This window comes from Hypanus sabinus, chromosome 5, assembly GCF_030144855.1.
Source record: "Hypanus sabinus isolate sHypSab1 chromosome 5, sHypSab1.hap1, whole genome shotgun sequence".
NCBI classification, from domain to species: Eukaryota; Metazoa; Chordata; class Chondrichthyes; order Myliobatiformes; family Dasyatidae; genus Hypanus; species Hypanus sabinus.
Genome location: NC_082710.1, coordinates 2,267,847 through 2,290,403, shown reverse-complemented (window position 1 = coordinate 2,290,403; position 22,557 = coordinate 2,267,847). Strand labels below are relative to the sequence as shown.

General features: G+C 40.2%; 1 protein-coding gene across 1 annotated transcript in view; it reads right to left on the bottom strand.

Annotated features, from left to right (window-relative positions):
• Positions 1 to 22,557, bottom strand: part of LOC132393891 (multiple C2 and transmembrane domain-containing protein 1-like) — a 600,107-nt gene that overhangs the window by 302,143 nt on the left and 275,407 nt on the right. The window contains exon 11 of the mRNA XM_059969303.1: positions 7,125 to 7,218. Coding sequence (XP_059825286.1) covers positions 7,125 to 7,218 — 94 coding nt within the window. The remainder of the gene's footprint in view (positions 1 to 7,124; positions 7,219 to 22,557) is intronic.

Genomic DNA, 22,557 nt, shown 5'->3' with positions numbered 1-22,557 from the left:
CTGGCATGTCGTTCACATGGTCTAAGAATGATTTGATCATCCCACTCCTCTCCGGGACATTGTACTCAACCCACAGTGTGAACTCTGCCCATGCAAGTCTCATTAGCGCTTCATAGATGTACTTGTGGACCCTGACAGCATGATTGTAGTGTTTACCATCAAGGACTCCATTGATGGACCCCTCTGTGACAATTCCAGCCTCTATGCATACGTCCTTTAGACCAGCATCCCAAAATCGCTTTCCTGGGATGGTTCAGGCATTACATATGGTATGGAATGTCCCCAGCCTGAGAAGAATGTTGAAGAAGAGCTCTTTGTGCTTCCAGGCAATTTCAGTGGCTTTTGCACAGAGTGCTTGATCCATGACTACCACAATTGTTTCTCGATGAAGTTCCTTCCTGATTAGCCCTGATTGGTTCAGGATTTCAAATACTGTGGTCAGCTCTGTGGCTGGTGAATTGATGGTTGGCAGATACCCAACAATATCTTGTGAGATTGGTTCTTGGTCGCTGGTCCAGCTTGAGATTGTCTGACTCTGGATCTGTTTGCCTTGCAAGTGTCCACACCAGGTTCTTCTTGCAGGCAAGAAAGCTACCACCAGTGGAATGCGATCACATATCTTCTAGCACTATGGGTGCATACCTTGCCAGAAATCGCTATAAGAATTATTCCCCCCCGATGGTACTGGTGGCACACATTTAGGGTCCTGGCTCACAGATTATTATACAGATTAGGAGCAGGAGTAGGCGATTTGGCCCCTCAAGCCTGCTCCACATTTAATAAGTCATGTCCGATCTCAACTCCTCACTGTCATAACCATTTATTTCCTTTCTTATTATGCATCTATCAGAATCAGATGGAATATCACTGGCAGATGTCATGAAATTTGTTGTTTTGTGGCAGCAGTACATTCCAATGCATATTAATAAAAACTATAAATTACAAAAAGTACATATCAAAAAATTAAATTAAATAAGCAGTGCAAAAAGAGGGAAAAATGGTGAGGTAGTCCTTACGAAGGGTCTCAGTCCGAAACATCAACAGTGCTTCTCCCTATAGATGCTCCCTGGCCTGCTGCGTTCCACCAGCATTTTGTTTGTGTTGCTTGAATTTCTAGCACCTGCAGATTTTCTCGTGTTTGTGTGAGTTAGTGTTCATGGGCTTACCTGTCCATTCAGAATTCTGATGGAATTGGGGCCCTTAATGATGGATGCTGCCTTCTTGAGGCATCACCTTTTGAAGGTGTCCTCAGTGCTGGGGAGCCAGTGCCCATGATGGAGCTAGCTGAGTTTACAACTTTCTGCAGCTTTTTCCGATCCTGTGTGGTGGCCCCTCCATATCAGACGGTGATGCAACAGTAAGAATGCTCCCCATGGCACATCTCCTCCTTGATGGGAGCAGTGAGAAGATGACACATCCTGGGTGATGGGGTCCTTGAGGGTGGACCCTCATCTGCCTCTGCCTTAAGAATATTTGCTCTTCTTCCACCATCCTATGAAGAAGGGAGTTCTTAACACTAACTCACCTCTGAAAGAAGAAACAATATCACCCGTTTTTTTTCTTCAATAGTTAACCCTTCATTTTTAAGCAAAGGCGCCTAGTTCTTGACTCTGTTACAAGAGGAAATATCCTCTCCACATCATCACTGTCAAAGCCATCAGGATCTCACATGTTTCAGTCATGTCATCTCTATTCTTATTCTCGGAATGGCAAGGCAGTGCAACAGTCTGTGCACCACCCTACAGTGCTAGTGACAAGCGTTCAATTCCCACACTGGTTGTAGGTTCTCCCTGTGACCGCGTGGGTTTCCTCCCACATTCCAAAGACATGCGGGTTAGTGGTCACTTGGGGTGTAGTAGCATGGCATGGGTTGCTGGGCCAGAAGGGCTTGCCACTGGCTGTGTCTCTAAATCAAAACATAAATTAAACTTTAGTGGATACCACCCCAGCCATCCAGCCTGGCCATTCCTCTATCAGAAGATGATGTCTGTGTTCCTGCACAGCTGTGCTGGAATGGAGAAAGGTGAGCAGTCAATGTCACATCCAGGTAGACAAATTGTCTTGTTCATCAATGTACCACTTGGTTTTCCTCTTCCAAGGCCACAGGCCCAATTTTTGGCAATAGTAGTGCTCTAGCACTAGGGACAGGGAAGATGGAGACAGGAGGAGATGGAAAGAATTGGAGTGACTTCTTATGTTGAGGAGAGAGGTGGGGGAAGGCCTGGACACCCTTGGTACATGAAGAAGGAAGGGATCAGAGCTCACACTGGTAGTTTGCTCTGAAAGGGAGGAAGTAGGCATTCACTATACACAGGAAGAAATTACCTCGCCAGAATTTTCTAGTGAGAAGATTGACCAACAAGCTGATCAACACCTCCACCCACTGAAGGCTGATTTATACTTGTGTGTATGGGCTACAGTGTAGCCAATGCCGTAGCCCTGATTTTCACTTCTGCGTAGGCTCCACGCCATAGCGAGCATGCGTTGGTGTGCGCCAAAACGCTCGTTGGCGGTGGGGTTTCTATGCCACTGTGGTGAGTTTCTTCGTGAGAGACATGGAGGAGGAAATGCATTTCAAACATTTTCACATGTCAGCAGGTAGATTTGATGATTTGGTTCATCTATTTTGAATTGGTGTACGCCCAGCCTACAGACATGGCGGAGAAGAAGCAACGGGAAATGTGTTGGAGGAAATGCGAGTCACCTTATGTACATCATAGAGTCAATTTATGGACAATCTATACATACTGTATAAGGTATCTTATGTATTTTTATCTATTGTGTTTATTATTATTATTGTGTTATTTATCTTTTTTTGTATTACATTAACCATATAACCATATAACAATCACAGCACGGAAACAGGCCATTTCAGCCCTCATAGTCCGTGCCGAACTCTTAATCTCACCTAGTCCCACCTACCTGCACTCAGCACATAACCCTCCACTCCTTTCCTGTCCATATACTGAACTGACCTCTACTACTTCTACGGGAAGCTCATTCCAAACATGTGTGTTTCCACACGTTGGATAGAGAATAGCAATTATTTTGTTTTCCTTTACACCTGTGCACTGGAAATGACATTATACAAACTAGAACCTTGAAACTTGACAGCAGATGCAGCAACGACAGGCAATGGGCGCAGGCAAGGTGACCAGGGAGGGTACTGATGATTGGCAGAAATGCAATGATTCTTTAGAAATTAAGCAGTTATCTGGAATTCTCTGACATCAGCAGTGTATTTATAACACTGTTGTCCAGTGGCTGACCTTCACTGGGCCTCCTCTCTCCTGCTCCGTAGACGAGTCCCAACAGGCCCACTCCCTTTTTAAAACTGGAACTGACATTTTTTAAAATAAATGCCACATTTATTTATCATTATTATTTGTTTCCTTTTTGTATTTGCACACTTTGTTGTCTTTTGCCCGTTTGTTTTTTGTCCATCTTTGTTTCTGTGTAGTTTTTCATTTATTCTATTATTTTTCTCATGTTTACTGTGAATGGCCACAAGAAAAGGGAGCTCGGGGTTGTCTGTGGTGACATATATGTACCTTGATAATAAATTTACTTTGAATTTTTGAATTTGTTAATGTGTGACATTATGCAGGACACTGACCAGTATCACAGAGTGTCTTTAGTTTGTGACAGTCCACCAGGTTTCAATTATAAAATATAGACAATGGCTGCCTACTGATGATAAGGCTCAAACTCATTTTCACAATCTACCACAAGAAATGTGATAGAACAGACATTTGGAATACTGAAACAATAATGCCATAAGACATAGAAACAAATTAGGCCATTTGGCCCATCAAGATAGCTCCACCATTCCAACATGCCTTTACTCACTGGAGTTTAGAAGAACGAGGGGGGTTCTCTTTGAAACCTACTGAATATTGAAATGCCTGGATAGAGTGGATCTGGAAAGCATATTTCCTATAGTGAGAGAGTCTGGGACCAGAGGGCACATCCCTCAGAATAGAATCATGTCCATTTAGACCAGAGATGAGGAGGGGTTTCTTTAGCCTGAGGGTGGTGAATCAGATGGCTGTGGAGGCCAAGTCTTTGGGTATATTTATGGTGGAGGTTGATAGGTTCTCCAGTAGTCAGGGTGTCAAAGATTATACGGAGAAGGCAGGGGAATGGGATATGAAAGATAATAAATCAGCCCTGATGAAATGGTGGAGCAGATTCGATGGGCTGAATGGCCAAATTCTGCTCTGCTGTTTATGATCTTGTTATAGGATCATTCATGCTAAGGGGTGATGAAGGTTTAAAGTTCAAAGTGCATTTATTATCAAAGTTGCTTACTGTACACGATGGTGAGATTCATCTTGCAGGCAGCCAGAGAACAAAGAAATGCAATGGAACCCAGGACCCCCCCCCCCCCCAGAAAGACCCTCAAGCAGCCAATGTGTGAATAAAGAACAAATTGTGCACACAACTGAAAAACTAAACTAATAACACACAAAACATGAACAGCAGCATCCCCCCACGGGCCCAGTTCAATGGTGAGGCGCGTGCACCCAGTCAACCTTGCACCCAAAGGTGGTATCAACAAGAGTGGGAGACGGGTCAGACGCCGGGAAACTGTACAGGCTCGGGTGGGAATCCTGGATAAAGTAGAGTAGTGAGCTGAACACAGGTTCAACCTCCACCCTTAGCCTTGAAATCTTAATCTTTTTAATCCGGCTCAGTGCTGAAATCAGCTGATGATCAGTTTGCTTTTTGCTCTGATGCCTAGACCTGCCGCTTCAATCTGCCCTGACGTCCCATCCAGCAATGGCCGACATGGGGAGTGTAGTTTACTGAATCCTTCTGGATACTGCAAAAACGCCAGGTCGTTTAGATGGTTCAAAAGCACAACTCCCAAAGGAAAATTACAGACAGCAGTGACTGTAGTCCAGAAAAAGTACATTTAGTACAATAATTAGTAGTTTTGTTGGTTATCTGCAAAGCATCTAACAAAATCACCGGTACTTTCTTGAGCCAAAGATCTTGGATCAAATAACTATTATTTATTTGCGATAATCTGATTGACATGAGTGGTTCTTTGCATAAAGGTGAGACTCCACTTTCAGCAAGATCTGTTTCTTCAATTCTAACAATCATGAAAGACTTAACAAGTGGCTGATCTGTGATTTACTATTTATATTTGTGAACTGGACAGTTAGACATTTAAGCAGGACCTTGATTGATTGTGCAACGCCCTGGTAAAGATTTTACTGCTAATGTTGTAGGGTTTTTCATGTAGTAGTCTTTCTGAGGAAGCAGTGTGTTCTGCTGGCAGTGGTTTGGATTACCGTTAAAGATAAGGGATGCTTAGGAATGTGTGTCATCCAATCAGGAGAGTGGAACTGGAAGAAGATTCTAGAGAACTCTGGGGGAGCGGTTTTTGTGACGAACACCGAGGTGGGTCAAGGTCTTTTTCAGCGGGAGATGGAGAGAACTTGCCGTAGGATTCAGTCCAGCGGGAATGTGCGAACCAGTGGAGCCCAAGAGGGGAACTTTCACCAGGAAGCAGTGAATAGCAGTCGGTGCATCGAAAACAACGGCTTCTGGAAGATCTCAGCTCCACTGTGCACATGTGACTGTTTAAGTATAATGGGCCCTGCTTTTTCCTTTATAACTGTTTGCTTAACATTCGTAAATACACCTCTTTATAACTGCATGCAGTGTATGATCTGTTATTTCTTACCGAGGGGTGATTGCAAGGGGGTTGCAATAAGTCACACAGTGTTCACACAGACTGGGGTTTGGGGTGGAGGTGAGACATTCCAACTTCAGGGGTTTAGTGGGACCAAAGTTGTATACATCCTAGCCTGACAGAGCCTGAGAAAGGTGGGTTTCTCCTTTCTAACAGCTGTTAGCGAGGAGCTAACGAGCTGCTTTTCCAGACACTCCCAATGAAAAGGGGTTTCAATGGGCTAATAGGTTTTGGGTTCCTGTAACTAAAACCATCACAAAGAAAATGTCTAGAATAATTACTAGAATGAAGTACTACAAACATAAATTGGAAACAATACAGCTCCATTTAAAGCACAGCCTATGTTCCAAAAGTAATTTTACCATCCATGTGATGACATCAGTTACTGCTTAAAGACAATTTTTCAGTTGTCTGCTAGGTAATTTTGGATTTCTTCTTTCTAGAGTCACTCAGCTAATGTTACCAATGTGCAAGAGAATTTTCATCCACTGAAAAGTTTCAAAATCTTGGAAAATTATATCCTAAACCTGACGTGGCACTACATACCAGTTGCATTTTTTCCTACATTGCCCATCGACATTTTTAGCTCTGTTACATGTAATGGAGGATTCAGAGGCAATTAAGATGATAAGACATAGAAGCCAAATTAGGCCATTCGGCCCATCAAGTCTGCTCCACCATTCCATCATGGCTGATTGATTATCACTCTCAACCCCATTCTCCCTCCTTTTCCCCATAACTTTGACACCGTGACTAATCAGGAACATATCAACCTCTGCCTTAAAGATACCCAATGACTACCTCCACAGCTATCTGTGGCAACAAATTCCACAGATTCTTCACTCTCTGGCTAAAGAAATTCCTCCTCTTCACTGTTCTGAGGCTGTGCCCCTCAGATGAACACCCCTCTATTCTGAGACTGTGCCCCCTGGTCCTAGATTGACCCATTATGGGAAACATCCTCTCCACATCCACTCGAGTTTGGTGTTTCAATATTTGGTAAGGTTCCATGAGAGCTCCCCTCATTCTTAAATCCAGCGAGTACAGTATTTCATTATTTGCTGATGGCACTAAATCGTCTCTTGCTTCAAATAAACACTTGAGTGGGAATTACTCGTGGACCATTCTTTAACCTTTAATACATATAGAAACACAAGCAGTTCAAAGAAATAAGACTGCATATGAAACTGTCGCTGTTTTTAAAAAAACATTGTAGTACACACTCTCAAACTAAGTTGACTAAATTTGGAAATTTCTAGGATTATACTTTAGAAAACTATGCAATGCAAATTTAATTTGAATTTATTCAAATTTGTGTGAATACTTCAAGCAATATAACATGCATGGGCAAAGCTAAAGAAAAAAATTCTCTGTAATCTTCTTATATCAGAACAAGCACAAAATGACCTCTCCTTACCTGTGACATCAGCCACCATTAAGCCTTCTGCCTTGACCACCTTTATCTGGATGAATCCTATGTCTCTGAGGTTGTGAAAGGATCTAAACCACGACTGGAAAGTAATACAGTGAACAGTCAGTTTTGCTTTTCTAGCATCAATTGCTCCACTTTATCTGTATTCTGCTTTTAAACACAGGAGATTCTATAGATGCTGGAAATCCAAAGTAATCCTCACAAAATGGTGGTGGAACTCAGTGGGTCAGGCAGCATCTATGGAAATTAATCCTGATGAAGGGTCTCTTTATTCCTTCCCACAGACACTGTCTGACCTGCAGAGTTCCTCCAGCACCTTGTGTGTGTTTTGCTGCCATTTCTATTACTATGCCACATAAGAGCAAAGATTTAATTTTTTTAACAGAGTCTATTGTTTGGCCTGAAATGTCAGCCCCTTATTCCTTTCCATAGATGCTGCCTGACCTGCTGAGTTCCTCCAGTGTTGTGTGTGTGTGTGTTTTGCTGTTTTTTTTCCTATTTCAGTGCCATAAAACCATAAGATATTAGAGCAGAATTAAGCCATTTGGCCCATCAAGTCTGCTCCACCATTTCATCATTGCTGATCCAATTGTCCTCTCAGCCCATCTCCTGTTTTCTTCTCTGACCAATCAAGATTCTGTCAACCTCTGCTTTTATTATACAGATTCACTGCTCCCTGGCTAAAGAAATTCATCCTCATCTCCATTCTAAAAGTTTGCCCACCCATTCTGAGGCTGTGTCCTCTGGTCTTAGACTCTCCCATCATAAGAAACATCCTCTCCACATTCACTCTATCAAGTCCCTTCAACATTCAATAGGTTTCAATGAGGTCACCCCTCATTCTTCTGAATTCCAGCGAATACAGGATCAGAGTTATCAAACACTCTTCCTATGACAAGCCATTCAATCCTAAAATCACTTTCCAGTTTCAGCACATCCTTTCGAAGAAAAGTGGTTCATAACTGTTTACAATACTCATAAGTGAGGCCTCAACAGTGCTTTATAGTCTCAACATTACACCCTTGCTTTTATATTCTAGTCCTCTTGAAATGAATGCTAACATAGCTTTTGCCTTCCTCACCACAGACTCAACCTGAAAATTAATATTCAGGGAATCCATCACCAGGACTCCCAAGTCCCTTTTTACACCTCATTTTTTTGTATTTTCTCTCCATTTAGAAAATAGTCAACCCTCTCATTTCTTCTACCAAATTACATGACCATACACTTCCCGACACTGTATTCCATTTACCCTTTCTCTGCCCATTCTCTTAAATCTGTCTAAGTCCTTCTGTAGCCTCCCTACTTCTTCAAAAGAACCTGCCCTCCACCTATCTTTATATCATTTGCAAATTTTGCAACAAAGCCATCAATTCCATCATCTAAATCATTGACAGATAATGTAAGAATAATTGGTCCCAACACAGATCCCTGTGGACCACCAGTCACTGGCAGCCAATCAGAAAAAGCTTTTTTTATTCCTATTCTTTGCATCCTGCCAGTCAGCCTCTGCTTTATCCATGCTAGAATGTTTTCTGTAATACCATAGACTCATAGCTTGTTCAGCAGCCTCATGTATGGAACCTTGTCAAAGGCCTTTTGAAAATTCAAGTACACAACATCAGCTGATTCTCCTTTGTCTGTCCTGCTTTTTATTACTTCAAAGAATCCCATCAGATTTGTAATGCAAGATTTTCCTTTGAGAAAAGCAAGCTGACTATGGCCTATTTCATCAGATGCCTCCAGGTACCCCTAGACCTCTTCCTTAACAATCGACTCCAATATCTTGCCAACCACTGAGGTCAGGCTAACTGGCTTGTAGTTTCCTTTCTTCTGCCTCTCTGCCTTCTTGAAGAGTGGAGTGACATTTGCAATTTTCCAGTCTTCTGGAACCAGAACCAGTCCAGAATTAGTGATTCTTGAAAGATCATTACTAATGCCTCCACAATTTCTTCAGTCAGATCTTTAAAAACTCTGCGGCGTACCCCATTTGGTCTAGGTGACTTCAGACCTTTCAGTTTCCCGAGAACCTTCTCCCTAGTAATGGTAACTTCACACGCTCCATGCCCCCCGACACCTGGACCTTCCACCACAGTACTAGAGTCTCTCACCATGAAGACCGACATAAAATACTTAATTAGTTCTTCCACCATTTCTTTGTCCCCCATTACTACCTTTCCAGCATCATTTTCCAGTGGTCCAATATCCACTCTAACCTCTCTTTATGTATCTGAAGAAAGTTTTGGTATCCTCTTTAATATTATTGGCTAGCCTACCTTTATATTCCATCTTTACATTCTTAACAACTTTTTTAGTTGCCTTCTATTGGTTTTTAAAAGTTACCTAAACCTCTAACTTCCCACTAATTTTTGCTCTATTATATACCCTCTTTTTGGTTTTTATGTTGACTTTGACTTCTCTTGTTAACCATGGTTGTCATCTTGCCTGTAGAATACTCCTTCCTCTGTTGGATGTATATATCCTGTGCTTTCTGAATTGCTTCCAGAAAGTCTAGGCATTGCTAGTCTGTCATCATCCCTGCCAGTTTTCTTTTCCAATCAATTCTGGCCAACTCTTCTCAGAAGCCTCTGTAATTCCCTTTATGCCACTGTACTTCCCTTTACATTTGACTTTAGCTTCTCCTGCTCATACTTCGGGGTGAATTTGATCATATTATGATCACTTGCCCCTCAGGGTTCTTTTACCTTAGGGTCCCTAATCAATTCTGGTTCACTGCACAACACACAATCCAGAATAGCTGATCCCCTAGTGGGCTCAATCATGAGCTGCTCTAAAAAAACCATCTTGTTGGCAATCTAGAAACTCCCCCTCCTAGAATCCAGCACCAACCTGATTTTCCAAATCAACCTGCATTTTGAATTCCCCCATGACTACTGTGACATTGTCCTTGTGGCATGCATTTTCTATCTCCTGCTGTAACTTGTAAGTCACATCCTCACAACTGTTTGTCTATATAAAACTCCCATTAGGGTCTTTTTACCCTTGCAATTCCTTAGCTCTATCCACAATGATTCAACACCTTCTGACCCTATGTCACCTCTTTCTAATGATTTGATTTCATTTTTTACAACAGAGTAACACCGTTCCCTCTGCCTTCCTGCCTGTCCTTTTGATACAGTGTGCATTAAGCTCACAGCTATAACCTTCTTTCAGCCATGCAAGAACAAAGGCTTAATCATCTTTAACTGAACCAATTGTTCGGTTAATTTACAATTACTTCAGATATTCTTTATACTTTTTTTTACAAGAATTGCCATAGGAATTTCTATGCCAATACAAAATATCATTAATGCTCCCACTGCTTCATATGACGACAGTATTGAGAATATCAATTCAGATAATTTTTGGAGCTTTACCTGGTTATTGCCTTTTTCAAAAGCTCCCTTCTGGAAAGCCCTATAGGGCTATCAGGCTATCTACAAAGTTTTATCCCCCAGGCAGTTCATCTGATCAACCATTCTAATTATCCCCATCCCCTCTATCCATTAGATCAGTTACTGGACTGCAAGCACTTTAAACCACTCTTCATAATGCTGCTTACATGAAATATGTATGCTAATATTTATGACCATTTATTCCATATTTGTATTTCTAAATTTATTTCTATATAATTCTTTATTCTGTATAATTGTTGAATTTTGTTTTTTGTCAACATAACAAATTCCTAATGCCTATATGTAAATGTATATGGTGAATAAACTAGGTTCTTGAGAAAGCTGATCCTTTTAATATATGGGCCAAATAGGTTACATCCAAATTATTTTCATTAATAATCTTTATACAGATAAGTTTTAAAACAATAATTAGCACTGGCAACTATATCCTTTCTCCAGGGGTTCGCAACCTGGGGTCCATGGTAGGGGCTCACTGCATAAAAGGGTTGGGTACACCTGCTTTAGACCAGAAGATGTAGGAGTAGAGTTAGGCCATTGAGTCCATCAATTATCCTTTAGAATTATTCCTCTACATCATTTACTAATATGGGGCAATTTATAGATACAAAAATCCTGAAAAAGCATTGAATGTTTTGACTAATGTCAACTTAAACAATTCTTGTGTTAGTTATCGCAGTTGAACCATATGATATGCCTAGTACAATAGTTTGCTCCCCACCACCCTGATCACTTGAAAAGTATTGCCAGAATTTGGCCAGAGGCATATTTCAGCAGGGAGACTGATAAGCGAGTTGTACCAGTCAGTTGTTTCTCCTTTCCTTTAGCAATAAGTTTAAAGTAAGGCTCTAGCAGCTTTTGATTTAATGACACATACGTCAAATTCCAGTGGGTAGCTCAAGTTCTATAAAGTGACCTCTGATTTCAAATGACATGAAAAGAGTTCCCTGCAGATATCATGCCCCTGAATGAATTCTGGCTTAACAGAGGAACAAAGACTGTAAGGAACCAAGGAAGTTTTGCTAAATTATATCTGATATTTGTGAAGCTAATTGCAACAAATCAACTTACAAAGGTACAAGGTGATTATGGTGTTAATCAATGGGCATTTTCAATGTTCTGGCTTGTACTGTTGATTCCACTTAAATACTAGCTAATTCGTTAAGCTCGGAAATTCCCATTTATATTCTTCTGGGTTCCATTAAGGTAAATGAGGCAGACGCACAGAGGCCTAGAGCCATTCCCAATTACAATGTCAAAGTACGTTTATTAGTGAGGCTACTAAACACAATGCAAGGAGACTCGATGTTGCCATTGAAAGAATTTAAATTTGATGTTTATCCCTTGCAACTCATTAAACTATGCACATAATACACACATTTAATTCCACCAATACTTTACACTTTTCAAACCCACTTAAACATTCATAAAATTAATTATTTTATAACATGGATCTCTGTTATAAGTCTAACTCAAACCCGAGTAAAAACAAATGAGGTCTGAAATAAGTTCCATAAACTGAAATTATCCTTTTGGAGAAGAAAATGACTAGTCATGGGTTCAAGGTCCATTCAGAAATTGGATGGCAGAAGAATTAGAATCAAAATCAGAAGCAAGAAACATCATTGGCATATATCATGAAATTTGTTTTTTACAGCATCAGTACATAGCAACATTATAACAATAAAAAGTATGAATTACAGCACAGAATAGTGTGATAAGAGAAAACGAAGTAGTGAGGTAATGTTGATGGGAGGAAGCTATTCCTGAATTGTTGAGTGGAATTAACGAGGATTAATAATATTAATCAGGGTCTATGCAGTTGTATCATTATAATAATATATACCCAAGATGCTGAGGATTGTTACAGCCGCCTCTGAACAAATTAGTTGTCTCAAGGGGACTGTGGCTACTCTCTAATGGAAAGTCACTTAAATACTTCACCTTCTCAACGAAACTCTTAAATCAGATCATTGACAACATGCTTAGGCAAATTTTAACTCTTCACGTTTCATAAAACTTCCAAATCCTGTAGACCGAATTACTCTAAAGCACCTAAATAACATAAGTGGTTATCTAAGTAAATCAGGATGGAAAATCAAGTTGTGACGGCAAAAGATAATGGATTATGATGCCTGACTAGTGCTATTTCCCTTTGTTAAATCCATTCACAAATCCAGGGCACAGACATACAATAATATTTGAATCAATACAATAGAAAATATTAGCCCCACTAGGAAATGAAACTTGGAGATATGTCCTGCTTCTCTGTACCTACTCTGTAAAAGATAACTGATCCCCTATTTCCAAAGAATTCCCTCAGGAAATAGAGGCAAGTTTTTAGGATAATTGAACCCTCTACGATTAATCCTGGTTTTGAAAGTTCTGTTAATTTTTTCTCAAAACATTCAGGCTTCGAGATGGCAAAAATGGCCAGAAGTGCAAATGAAATGGTTTCACTACCTCCGTAAGTTAGGAACCATGAAGAATCTTAAGGTATCGACAATCATCTTAATGTTATAATGAAAATGAAGATTTGGAGGATGCAATTGTTGATAAAATTGTATGAAGACCATCAATTATCTCAGACTCTGTTCATTTACAGCCAATCAAAAGAATATGGTAGCATACACTGAATTCCTCCATCGCTAACTATTGGGAACTAATATACAGTTTTATAGTCCTGTAGTAGTATTGATATTGTTCTGTATTTCATTTAAGAACTTCGCAATTATTGAAAAACTTCTCAACTCAGGTCACTTTCTGGAAAATTTGTTACTCAGTTAAACAGGAGATAATCTTTTTTTATACCTTTTAACTATTTCCTTGAAACTTTGGCTAACTGGGGCAGCCGCTTAATTGGGCCAAAATGTACTGGCCTGACATGTCCCAGTTCACCAGAATCCACTGTACTTTGTACTGGGCATTAACATGCTCAACATCGTCTGACTGTGTGCTAAGACAGCGTTGAGAATGTTAATGCCTAAAATAAAGCCTAGAGTTGTCAAATTAATCATTCCCTTCAGATTAGTATATGGGCTTTTTCATGTCTTAAATTAGTTAATTTAATTTTCCATTTTTCTAATCCTCTCAGTTCCACAGTACCATCTCTGATGGGAGCAAAACTCAGAATATGATTGTAGCCAATTTGGCCTTGAGTTTTGCCATGGTTCTTAATTGGAACTGTTTTCTATGAAGATACATACTGACTGGCAAATATTCTACAAGAGGGCATCTGAATTCCTTCTGAACTTTTGGTATTCAGAACTGCTATTCTTAGATAATTTAAAGACAAGGCACCTACATAAATGACATGTGAAAAGTTGAAGTCGTCATTGACATGACTACATTTAAACTGTATTTTTTAAACTAATTATGGAGGATATTCTTGTATTATAGGAAGTTAAAAGATTAGGTAGAAGTATGGAGAATAATGACAGATCATAACAGATTGAATAACGAGAAGATATATACAGCAAGTGATGGGTAAAGTAAGCAAATTTAAAACAACTTTTCATTAGAAATGCCATTGGTTTGTAATCTAAGGGTCAGAGAAAGTTTTGAAGGGAATTGCAAACAAAGGTGATAGAATCATGAAAAGCGAGGATCTGAGTGTGATAAGCCACACTTCATTAAATACAAATATTGTTTGAAGGACCGGCATACACAAGTTAGCTGCTCTGTTTCCAGAAATTGACCTGAGTTGAGAAGTTTTTCAATAATTGCAAAGTTCTTTGGAAGGCCTACACTAGGGAAGAAATTAGGAGTAGTAATGCTCCTAACATCACCCCTTTTGCAAGTAAAAAGTGAGAGATAAGAGGAAGACAGGAATCAAAGGCCAGTCAGGAGAAGGTGCAAGTTCAGAATTATTATTTTTCTTCACATTATGAGTTGCTGTGATCTGAAAAGCAAAGCCTGAAAGAGTGGAAGTCATGGATTCAATAGTAAAATGGCAGGAAAATACATTAAGTGGTTACAAAGGTAGAGTTGAGGGATTGAGATTAATTGGATGGTTGTACAAAACAGCTCTGTGTTGTGTCACTAAGAATTAGAGTCAAGTTTATTATCACTGACTTATGTTATAATATTTGCTGTTCTGTGGCAGCAGTACAGTGCAACATATAAAATATACTATAAATTACAATAAGAAATATATATATATGTATAAATTGAAGTAAATAAGTAGCACAAAAAGAGAGCAAAGTAGTGAAGGAGTATTTATGGATTCATTGTCCATTCAGAAGTCCAATGGCAGAGTGGAAGAAGCTGTTCCTGAAATGTTCAGTGTATATCTTTAGGCTCCTGTACTTCCTCCTTGATGGTAGAAATGAGAAGAGGGCACATCCTGGGTGGTGGGCATCCTTAATGATGGATGCCGCCTTCTTGAGGCATTGCCATTTGAAGATGTCCTCGATGGTGCAGAGGCTAGAGTCCATTCAGTAGAAGATGGATATTGCCAATGACAATAATGGGTGAACTGATGAGAAAAAGAATTTTCTGCAAAAAAAACCTGTATTTATTCTTTAAATGTGGCTTGTGTGACCTTACAGCACAAATTAGCTACTTTGTTTTCTGAGTTAGTTAAAGTACTGCAATGTTTCCAAAGTTCTTCCATTTGGTCTAAGGTTGGGAAAGACGTTTCTCATTTTCTTTCTTACTTAACTACAGATGAGGACAATCCGATTTAGAGAAGGAGGAATTTCAAAAGTGGTGCCCAGGGAATAACTTGTAATACTTACCTGGAGGCTGACCAAAAAGTTGTAGTTTATCAATAAAAATAAATCAATGAGATGTACTTCACTGAAGGTTAAATACAGGAGGTAGTTTAAAATAATTGTAATTTCTAATGTCTGTGAGAAATCTTTTCCAGCTGCTTGATTGCAGATAAAGAGTTCATCTGATGTTCTCTGGACAATAAAGAGCTTGCAAAAGATGCCAGAATCAGATATGCCCTGCCCAGCAAAAGAATCCAGGAGAGGAAGGTAGGAGCAAAAAAAAACACTACCTTCAAAATATCTGATACATAATCATACTGAATACTTCTAAAAAAAACTCAGCATCAGAACACCAAAACAAGGCAAAACTATGAAGTATAACAAAAACTTAAATGAAAATTTATCAATGAAGAAAATGAATTCTAAAGCATTTGAACAGTCCATCAGCATTGGGCCACCACAGTTAACATGGCGCTGTTACAGCTCGGAGCAACAGAGTTCAGAGTTCAATTCCAGTGTCATCCTGTTCATCCTTCCTGTGAAACAAGAGGACAGGATTCAAACAAGAGGACATGATTTGAGAGTTAGGGGGCAAAAGTTTAAGGGTAACACGAGGGGGAATTTCTTTACTCAGAGAGTGGTAGCTTCCAGTAGAAGTGGTAGAGGCAGGTTTGGTATTGTCATTTAAAGTAAAATTGGATAGGTATATGGACAGGAAAGGAATGGAGGGTTATGGGCTGAGTGCGGGTCAGTGGGACTAGGTGAGAGTAAGCGTTCGGCATGGACTAGAAGGGCCAAGATGGCCTGTTTCCATGCTGTAATTGTTATATGGTTATAATAAACTAAATTACCAATACTAGCTTCAATACTTGATGATGATGGCATCCAGCATTAAGGATCCCCTTCTCATTGCTACCATTAAGAAGATGGTACAGGAGCCTGAAGACACACACTCAATGTTTCAGTAACAGCTTCTTCCCCTCTGCCATTAGGTTTCTGAATGGACAATGAACTCATGAACACTACCTCAATATTTTTGCTCTTCTTTGCACTATTGAAATTTATAATGTTTTATGTATTACTTTGTTCAGCTGATGGAAAATAGAAATTTCACAACATACTGTATGTGAATGATATTAACCCTGATTCTGATTCAGTTCCCCACAGCACTTCCATTCCATAGAAACCATGGCACTAAATCTCACCAAACTCCAGTCTGAGTGAGTGACAACTCTCCACTATGCAACAGAACGTACTTAACAATGGTAAAACCCAACCATGACTTTGCAGCATTCCCCTATAGAAACCCCTATCCTGCTGACTGTCCACATAAAAAAATGTCACTATTCCCAGGAAAATCTGATTAGTATACGAACAGCTGAAAGCAGCCTGAAAGATGATGTCACTCTCTCCTTGATGTTTGTTGCTGCTTAGCCTTCATGCCTTTCGCCACCGGAAAAAATGCATGCTCCTTTAATATAAATCCTTAATCATTCAACTTTGCATGTAATTCTGCTTTGCTACTCCTCTGAACCAAATCTTTCATTCTTTCCAGTAATACCAGGATTGTGTGCAATGCCAGAGAGGTCACAGTGATGATTTTCCATCAAGAAAAGAGATACCTTTATTTTTAGAGGAAAAAACCTGTGGCCTCCATGATGTCAGCTTGATGTAACAACAGATTTATATACTTACTTCCTTCCTTCCTGTTATGATACTAGCATTTAGGGCAACAATGAAGGTCCTCAATCCCTGGCAGTGTTCAAGGGCTTCCTTCATCATGTCGGTAGCTCCCTCTCGGTTTTCACTACTGTCAGTCATGCAAGTCCTGCTGCTCGAATAGCATTACACTAACCACTACACCTTTTCACTTCTCTCCTCTGGATCTCCATTTTATACCACTACCCTTATCATTAGTCCTCGACTTGGGCAGAGATCCAGTCCTTAGAGATGGATCAAAATGCCAGAGACCTTCCACCACTCAATAGTCCAGCTGCACCCAAAATCCTTGCCAATAGTTGTATGGCTGGACCGGTGTGTGCCCACTGATACAAGGACTCGAAGGCTCAGCTAAACAGCCAGAGAACGGATTCAACAATGTACGTGTGTGGCTCAAATCATGGGAATGCACTGTTCCCTGATTTCTGTGGGGAAACCATCCCAGCCCACATTGTTACCTTCTGACCACCAGTAATCTGGTGATTCCACAACAGAACATTTGCTATTTTTCTCATCTGGGAAATAACGCAGCTGCTCATAAGTCCTTATTTGAAAGAACAACAGTTATTAAAGAGCCACTTACTGATGGAGCCAATATAGATTGTCCCCTGCTTCATCAAATTAAATCTGAGCAGTTTCAATGAATAACCACAGAACCCTCTTATTATCAGACCCAATTTGCCAACTAAATGTAGGACATTAAATAGCCCATAGGATTAAACTGGGAGAAAGTGAACTAAAAATGAAATGAAACAATCAACGAAAATTAAAAAGAGCCAAATGTACTCGATTCTACTCTACTTAACAAGAGTATACACTTGTGAATAGTTCTTCCAAAGACAGAATGGCTCCCTATTCATTACAATGGAAGCCTGTTCCATTAAGTGCATAATAATATGGGTAACTGTCTTTGAGTGGATAATTTTATAGCCCAACTCTACACTCAACAGTGCTAATGGAAAGCTGTTAATTGTTCATTGGTTTACAGTCTATCCCATGTAAGTATCACAGTCTGAGATTTTTAACAACTCTTACATTTTATTCTGACTGCAAATCACAAAAGCATTCTTAGGCATTAGTCTGAATACAGCTGAGAATCTATGTTCTACGACTTCTGCTGAGTGTAAATTACCAATTCTCCTACATTCCCTGGAGAATGAAATGTACTTGAAAAGCAGCTCCATACTGAAAATATCTAACATAGAAATAACAAATAAGGAGAACATGAGAAATAATAGATCGGAAGGTATTAAAGGATTAATTCCAAGGTCAGGACTGTTCACATGTTTACGGAGCTAATGAAAGATCTAGGTGCGTGCTTTCATGTGAAATTTAGGTTAGTTTGGATGTCTGTGAGAAATTAAATGAACTCAAGTGACAAAATGGGAAACCTGTATCAATATTAATGCAAATTCTGATGGATTTTAAATTTACAAAAGTCAATGAATTTACGATATTTATTACATTTTGCTAATTTTATTTCATATATTACCATGAACTTTTTTTTTCCACAAAGAAATGGAGTCTAAAATTAAAAGGTACAGACCTAAGATAAGGTGCGGGTGGTGGGCGGGGTGGGGGTGGAGAAGATTTAACAGAGGGATAGATTTTTCATAGAGGCAAAGGTGGGTATATGGAACAAGCTGTCAGAGGGGGAGACCTGAGAAGGAGACCCAAAGAAGGAGACCAGAGGGGGGAGACCAGAGGAAGGAGACCAGAGTGGGAGACCAAAAGCTGCATAAAGGATAAGTTTTTTTTTCACACAGATGGAGGTTGGTATATGGAACAAGCTGTCAGAGGAAGGAGACCTGAGGAGGAGACCCGAGGAAAAGTCCAAAGAAAGGCCAGAAGACCATAAGATATAGGTGCAGAATTAAACCATTCAGCCCATCGAGTCCTCTCCGCCATTTCATCATGGCTGATCCTGGATCCCATTCAACCCTGCCCTTTCATCATATCCCTTGATGCCCTGACTAATCTAACCCGACTAATAGATTCTTATCTATCAACTTCAACTTTAAATATACCCATGAATTTGGCCTCAACTACAGCTTGTGGCAGAGCATTCCTCAGATTCATCACTGTTTGGCTAAAAAAAATTCCTCCTTACTTCTGTTTTAAAAGATCACCCCTCAATTTTGAGGCTGTGCCCTCTAGTTCTAGATATCCCCACTTTGGGAAACACCCTCAGCACATCCACCCTATCTAGTCCTTTCAACATTTGGTAGATTTCAATGAGATATCCCCACATTCTTCTAAATTCTGTTGAGTCCAGGACCAAGGCTGTCAAATGCTCCTTCTATGTTAACTCCTTCATTCCTGGAATCATCCCCATAAATCTCCACTGGACTCTCTCCAATGACAATACATCCTTTCTGAGAAAAAGGGCCCAAAACTATTGACAATAGTCCAAGTGCGGCCTGAGTAGTGTCTTATAAATCTTCAGCATTATCTCCTTGCTTTTATATTCTATTCCCCTTGAAATAAATGCCAACATTGCATTTGCCTTCTTTACCACAGACTCAACCTGTAAATGAACTTTCTGGGAGTCTTGCATGAGAACTGTGAAGTCCCTCTGCACCTCTGATGTTTGAATCTTCTCCCCATTTAGATAATAGTCTGCACTATTGTTCCTTTTACCAAAATTCATTATCATACATTTCCCAACACTTCCCAACATTTCCACCTGTCACTTTGTTGCCCATTCTTCCAATTTAAGTCCTGCTACAATCACATTGCTCCTTCAGCACTACCTATCCCTCCACCTATCCTTGTATCATCAGCAAACTTTGCCACAAAGCCATCAATTCCACTAAGTTAATGTGGAAAGTAACGGTCCTAATACTGACCCCTGAGGAACACCACTAGTCACTGGCAGCCAATCAGAAATGGCCCCCTTTATTCCAACTCACTGCCTCCTGCCTGTCAGTCATTCCTCTAGCCATGCCACTATCTTTCCTGGAACACCACAAACTTTTATCTTGTTAAGCAGCCTCATGTGAGGCACCTTATCAAAAGCCTTCTGATAACCTAAGTAAATGACATCCACTTCCTCTCCTTTGTCCACCCTGCTTGTTACTTCCTCAAAGGACTTTAACAGATTTATCAGGCAAGATTTCCCTGTACAGAAACCATGCTGACTTTGACTTATTTTATCATTCGTCTCCAAGCACCTCGAAACCTCATCCTTAATGATCGACTCCAACACTTTCCCAATCACTGAGGTTAGGCTAACTGGCCTATAATTTCCGTTCTTTTGCCTTCCTCTATTCTTAAATAGTGGAGCGACATTTGCAATTTTCCAGTCCTCTGGGACCATGCCGGAATCAAGTGATTCTTGAAAGATCACAACAATGCATCCGTTATCTCCTCAGCAACCTCTCTCAGGACTCTGGGATGTAGTCCATCTGGCACAGGTGACTTATCCACCTTAAGACATTAAATTTGCCAAGCACTTTTTCCTTTGTAATAACAATAACACTCACCCCTGCTCCCTGACACTCACAGATATCTGACACACTGCTAGTGTCTTCCACAGTGAAGACTGAAGTAAACTTCTTATTAAGTTCATCAATCATTTCTTTGTCCCTAATTACTACCTTGCCAGCATAATTTTCCAGTCCAATATCAACTCTCACCTCTTTTTATTCTTTATATAACTGAGAAAACTTTTAGTATCCTGCTTTATATTATCAGCTAGTTTGTCCTTATATTTCATCTTTTCCCTTGTTATAACTTATTTAGTTGCCTTTTTTTTTTGGTTTTTAAAAGCTTCCCAATCATTCAACTTCCCATTTACTTTCACTACCTTATATGCCCTTTCCTTAACTTCCCTTGTCCGACAGCCTCATCAGCAGCAGGAGCAGGCCCCTGCAACGAGGTTTCCTGCAGGTCAGTGACACTTGTTTAACAGTGCAAAAGGGACAAGCAGGGCGGACATTGTTGAGAATGGGCCAGTGGTGAGAATAGGTATGTCAGGCTTTGGTTTAGAGGAGGCTTCAGCTCAAAAGAGCCATTGGCTCTGGGTAAGTTTCTGTTAATGTTTCCTTTGTTCCCTCCTACTATACTGAATGTACTAAATGACTATTGTGTGTTCTTCATGTCAGATGTTGGAGTCTTGGGAGACCTAGAGTCTCCTAGGGAATGGCATCGGCATAAGGTGAATCCAGCTGCAGCTCCTTGAAGACCATGTTAGGGATCTGGAGCAGCAGCTGGATGACCTTTGGTTTATACAGGAGATTGAAGAGCTAATCATTCAGAGTTACAGGGAAGTAATCACTCTTAATTTGAAGGAGGCGCTTAGCTGGGTGACTGTCAGGAGAAATGGAAAAGTGAATAGGCAGTTAGCACAGAGCACCCTGTTGCCATTTCCCTCAATAATAGGTATGCCGCTTTGGATACTGTTATGGGGAATGCCATACAGACCAAATTACTGGCAGTGGGCATAGGTCTGTGGTGCAGAAGGGAAAGCAGGAGAAGTGGGATGCAGTGGTGATAGGGGTGACAGCAGAGCAGGAATAGTGTGAGTTTCTAGGAAAAATGAGAAAGGTGCAGGATAGATGTATTCCAAAAACAAAGAAATACTCAAACAGCAAAATAGTACAACCATGGCTGACAAGTGAAGTCAAAACTAATGTAAAAGCAAAAGAAAGAGCACACAACAAAGCAAAAATTAGTGGGAAGATAGAGGATTGGGAAACTTTTAAAACCCTACAGAGAGCAACTAAAAGAATCATTAGGAGGGACAAGATGAAATATAAAAGCAAGCTAGCAAACAATATCAAAGTGGATAGTAAAACCTTTCTCAAGTATGTAAAAAATAAAAGAGAGATGAAAGTGGATATCGGACCGCTAGAAAACAAGGTTGGAGAAATAATAACAGGAGTCAAGCAGATGGCAGATGAACTAAATGAGTATTTTGCATCAGTCTTCACTGTAGAAGACACTAACAGTGTGCCAGATGTTGAAGGATGTGAGGGGAGAGAAGTGAGTGTAGTTACTATTACAAGGGAGAAGGTGCTCAAAAACCCAACTCAAGGGAGAAAGTACTGAAAGAGGTACTCTTTCAGATTGTGGTGGCATTAGTAATGATCTTTCAAAAAGCATTGGACTCTGGCATGGTGCCAGAGGACTGGAAAATTACAAATATCACACCATTTGTTAAGAAAGGAGGAAAGCAGCAGAAAGGAAATTATAGAGCAGTTAGTTTGGCCTCAGTAGTTGGAAAGATGTTGGTCAAGTGTTAAGGATGAGGTTATGGAGTACTTGGAGACAGGATAAGACAGGACAAAGTCAGCATGGTTTCCTTAAGGGAAAACCTTGCCTGACAAACCTGTTGAAATTCTTTGAGGAGATTACATATAGGATAAATAAAGGGGATGCAATGGATGTTGTATATTTGGATTTTCAGGAGGCCTTTGACAAAGTGCCACACGTGAGGCTGCTTTCTGAGTTAAGAGCCCATGTTGTTAAAGGAAAGTTACTGGCAAGGTTAGGGCTTTGGCTGATTGGTGAGAGACAGCGAGTAGGAATAAAAGGATCCTTTTCTAGTTGGCTGACAGTGACTAGAGG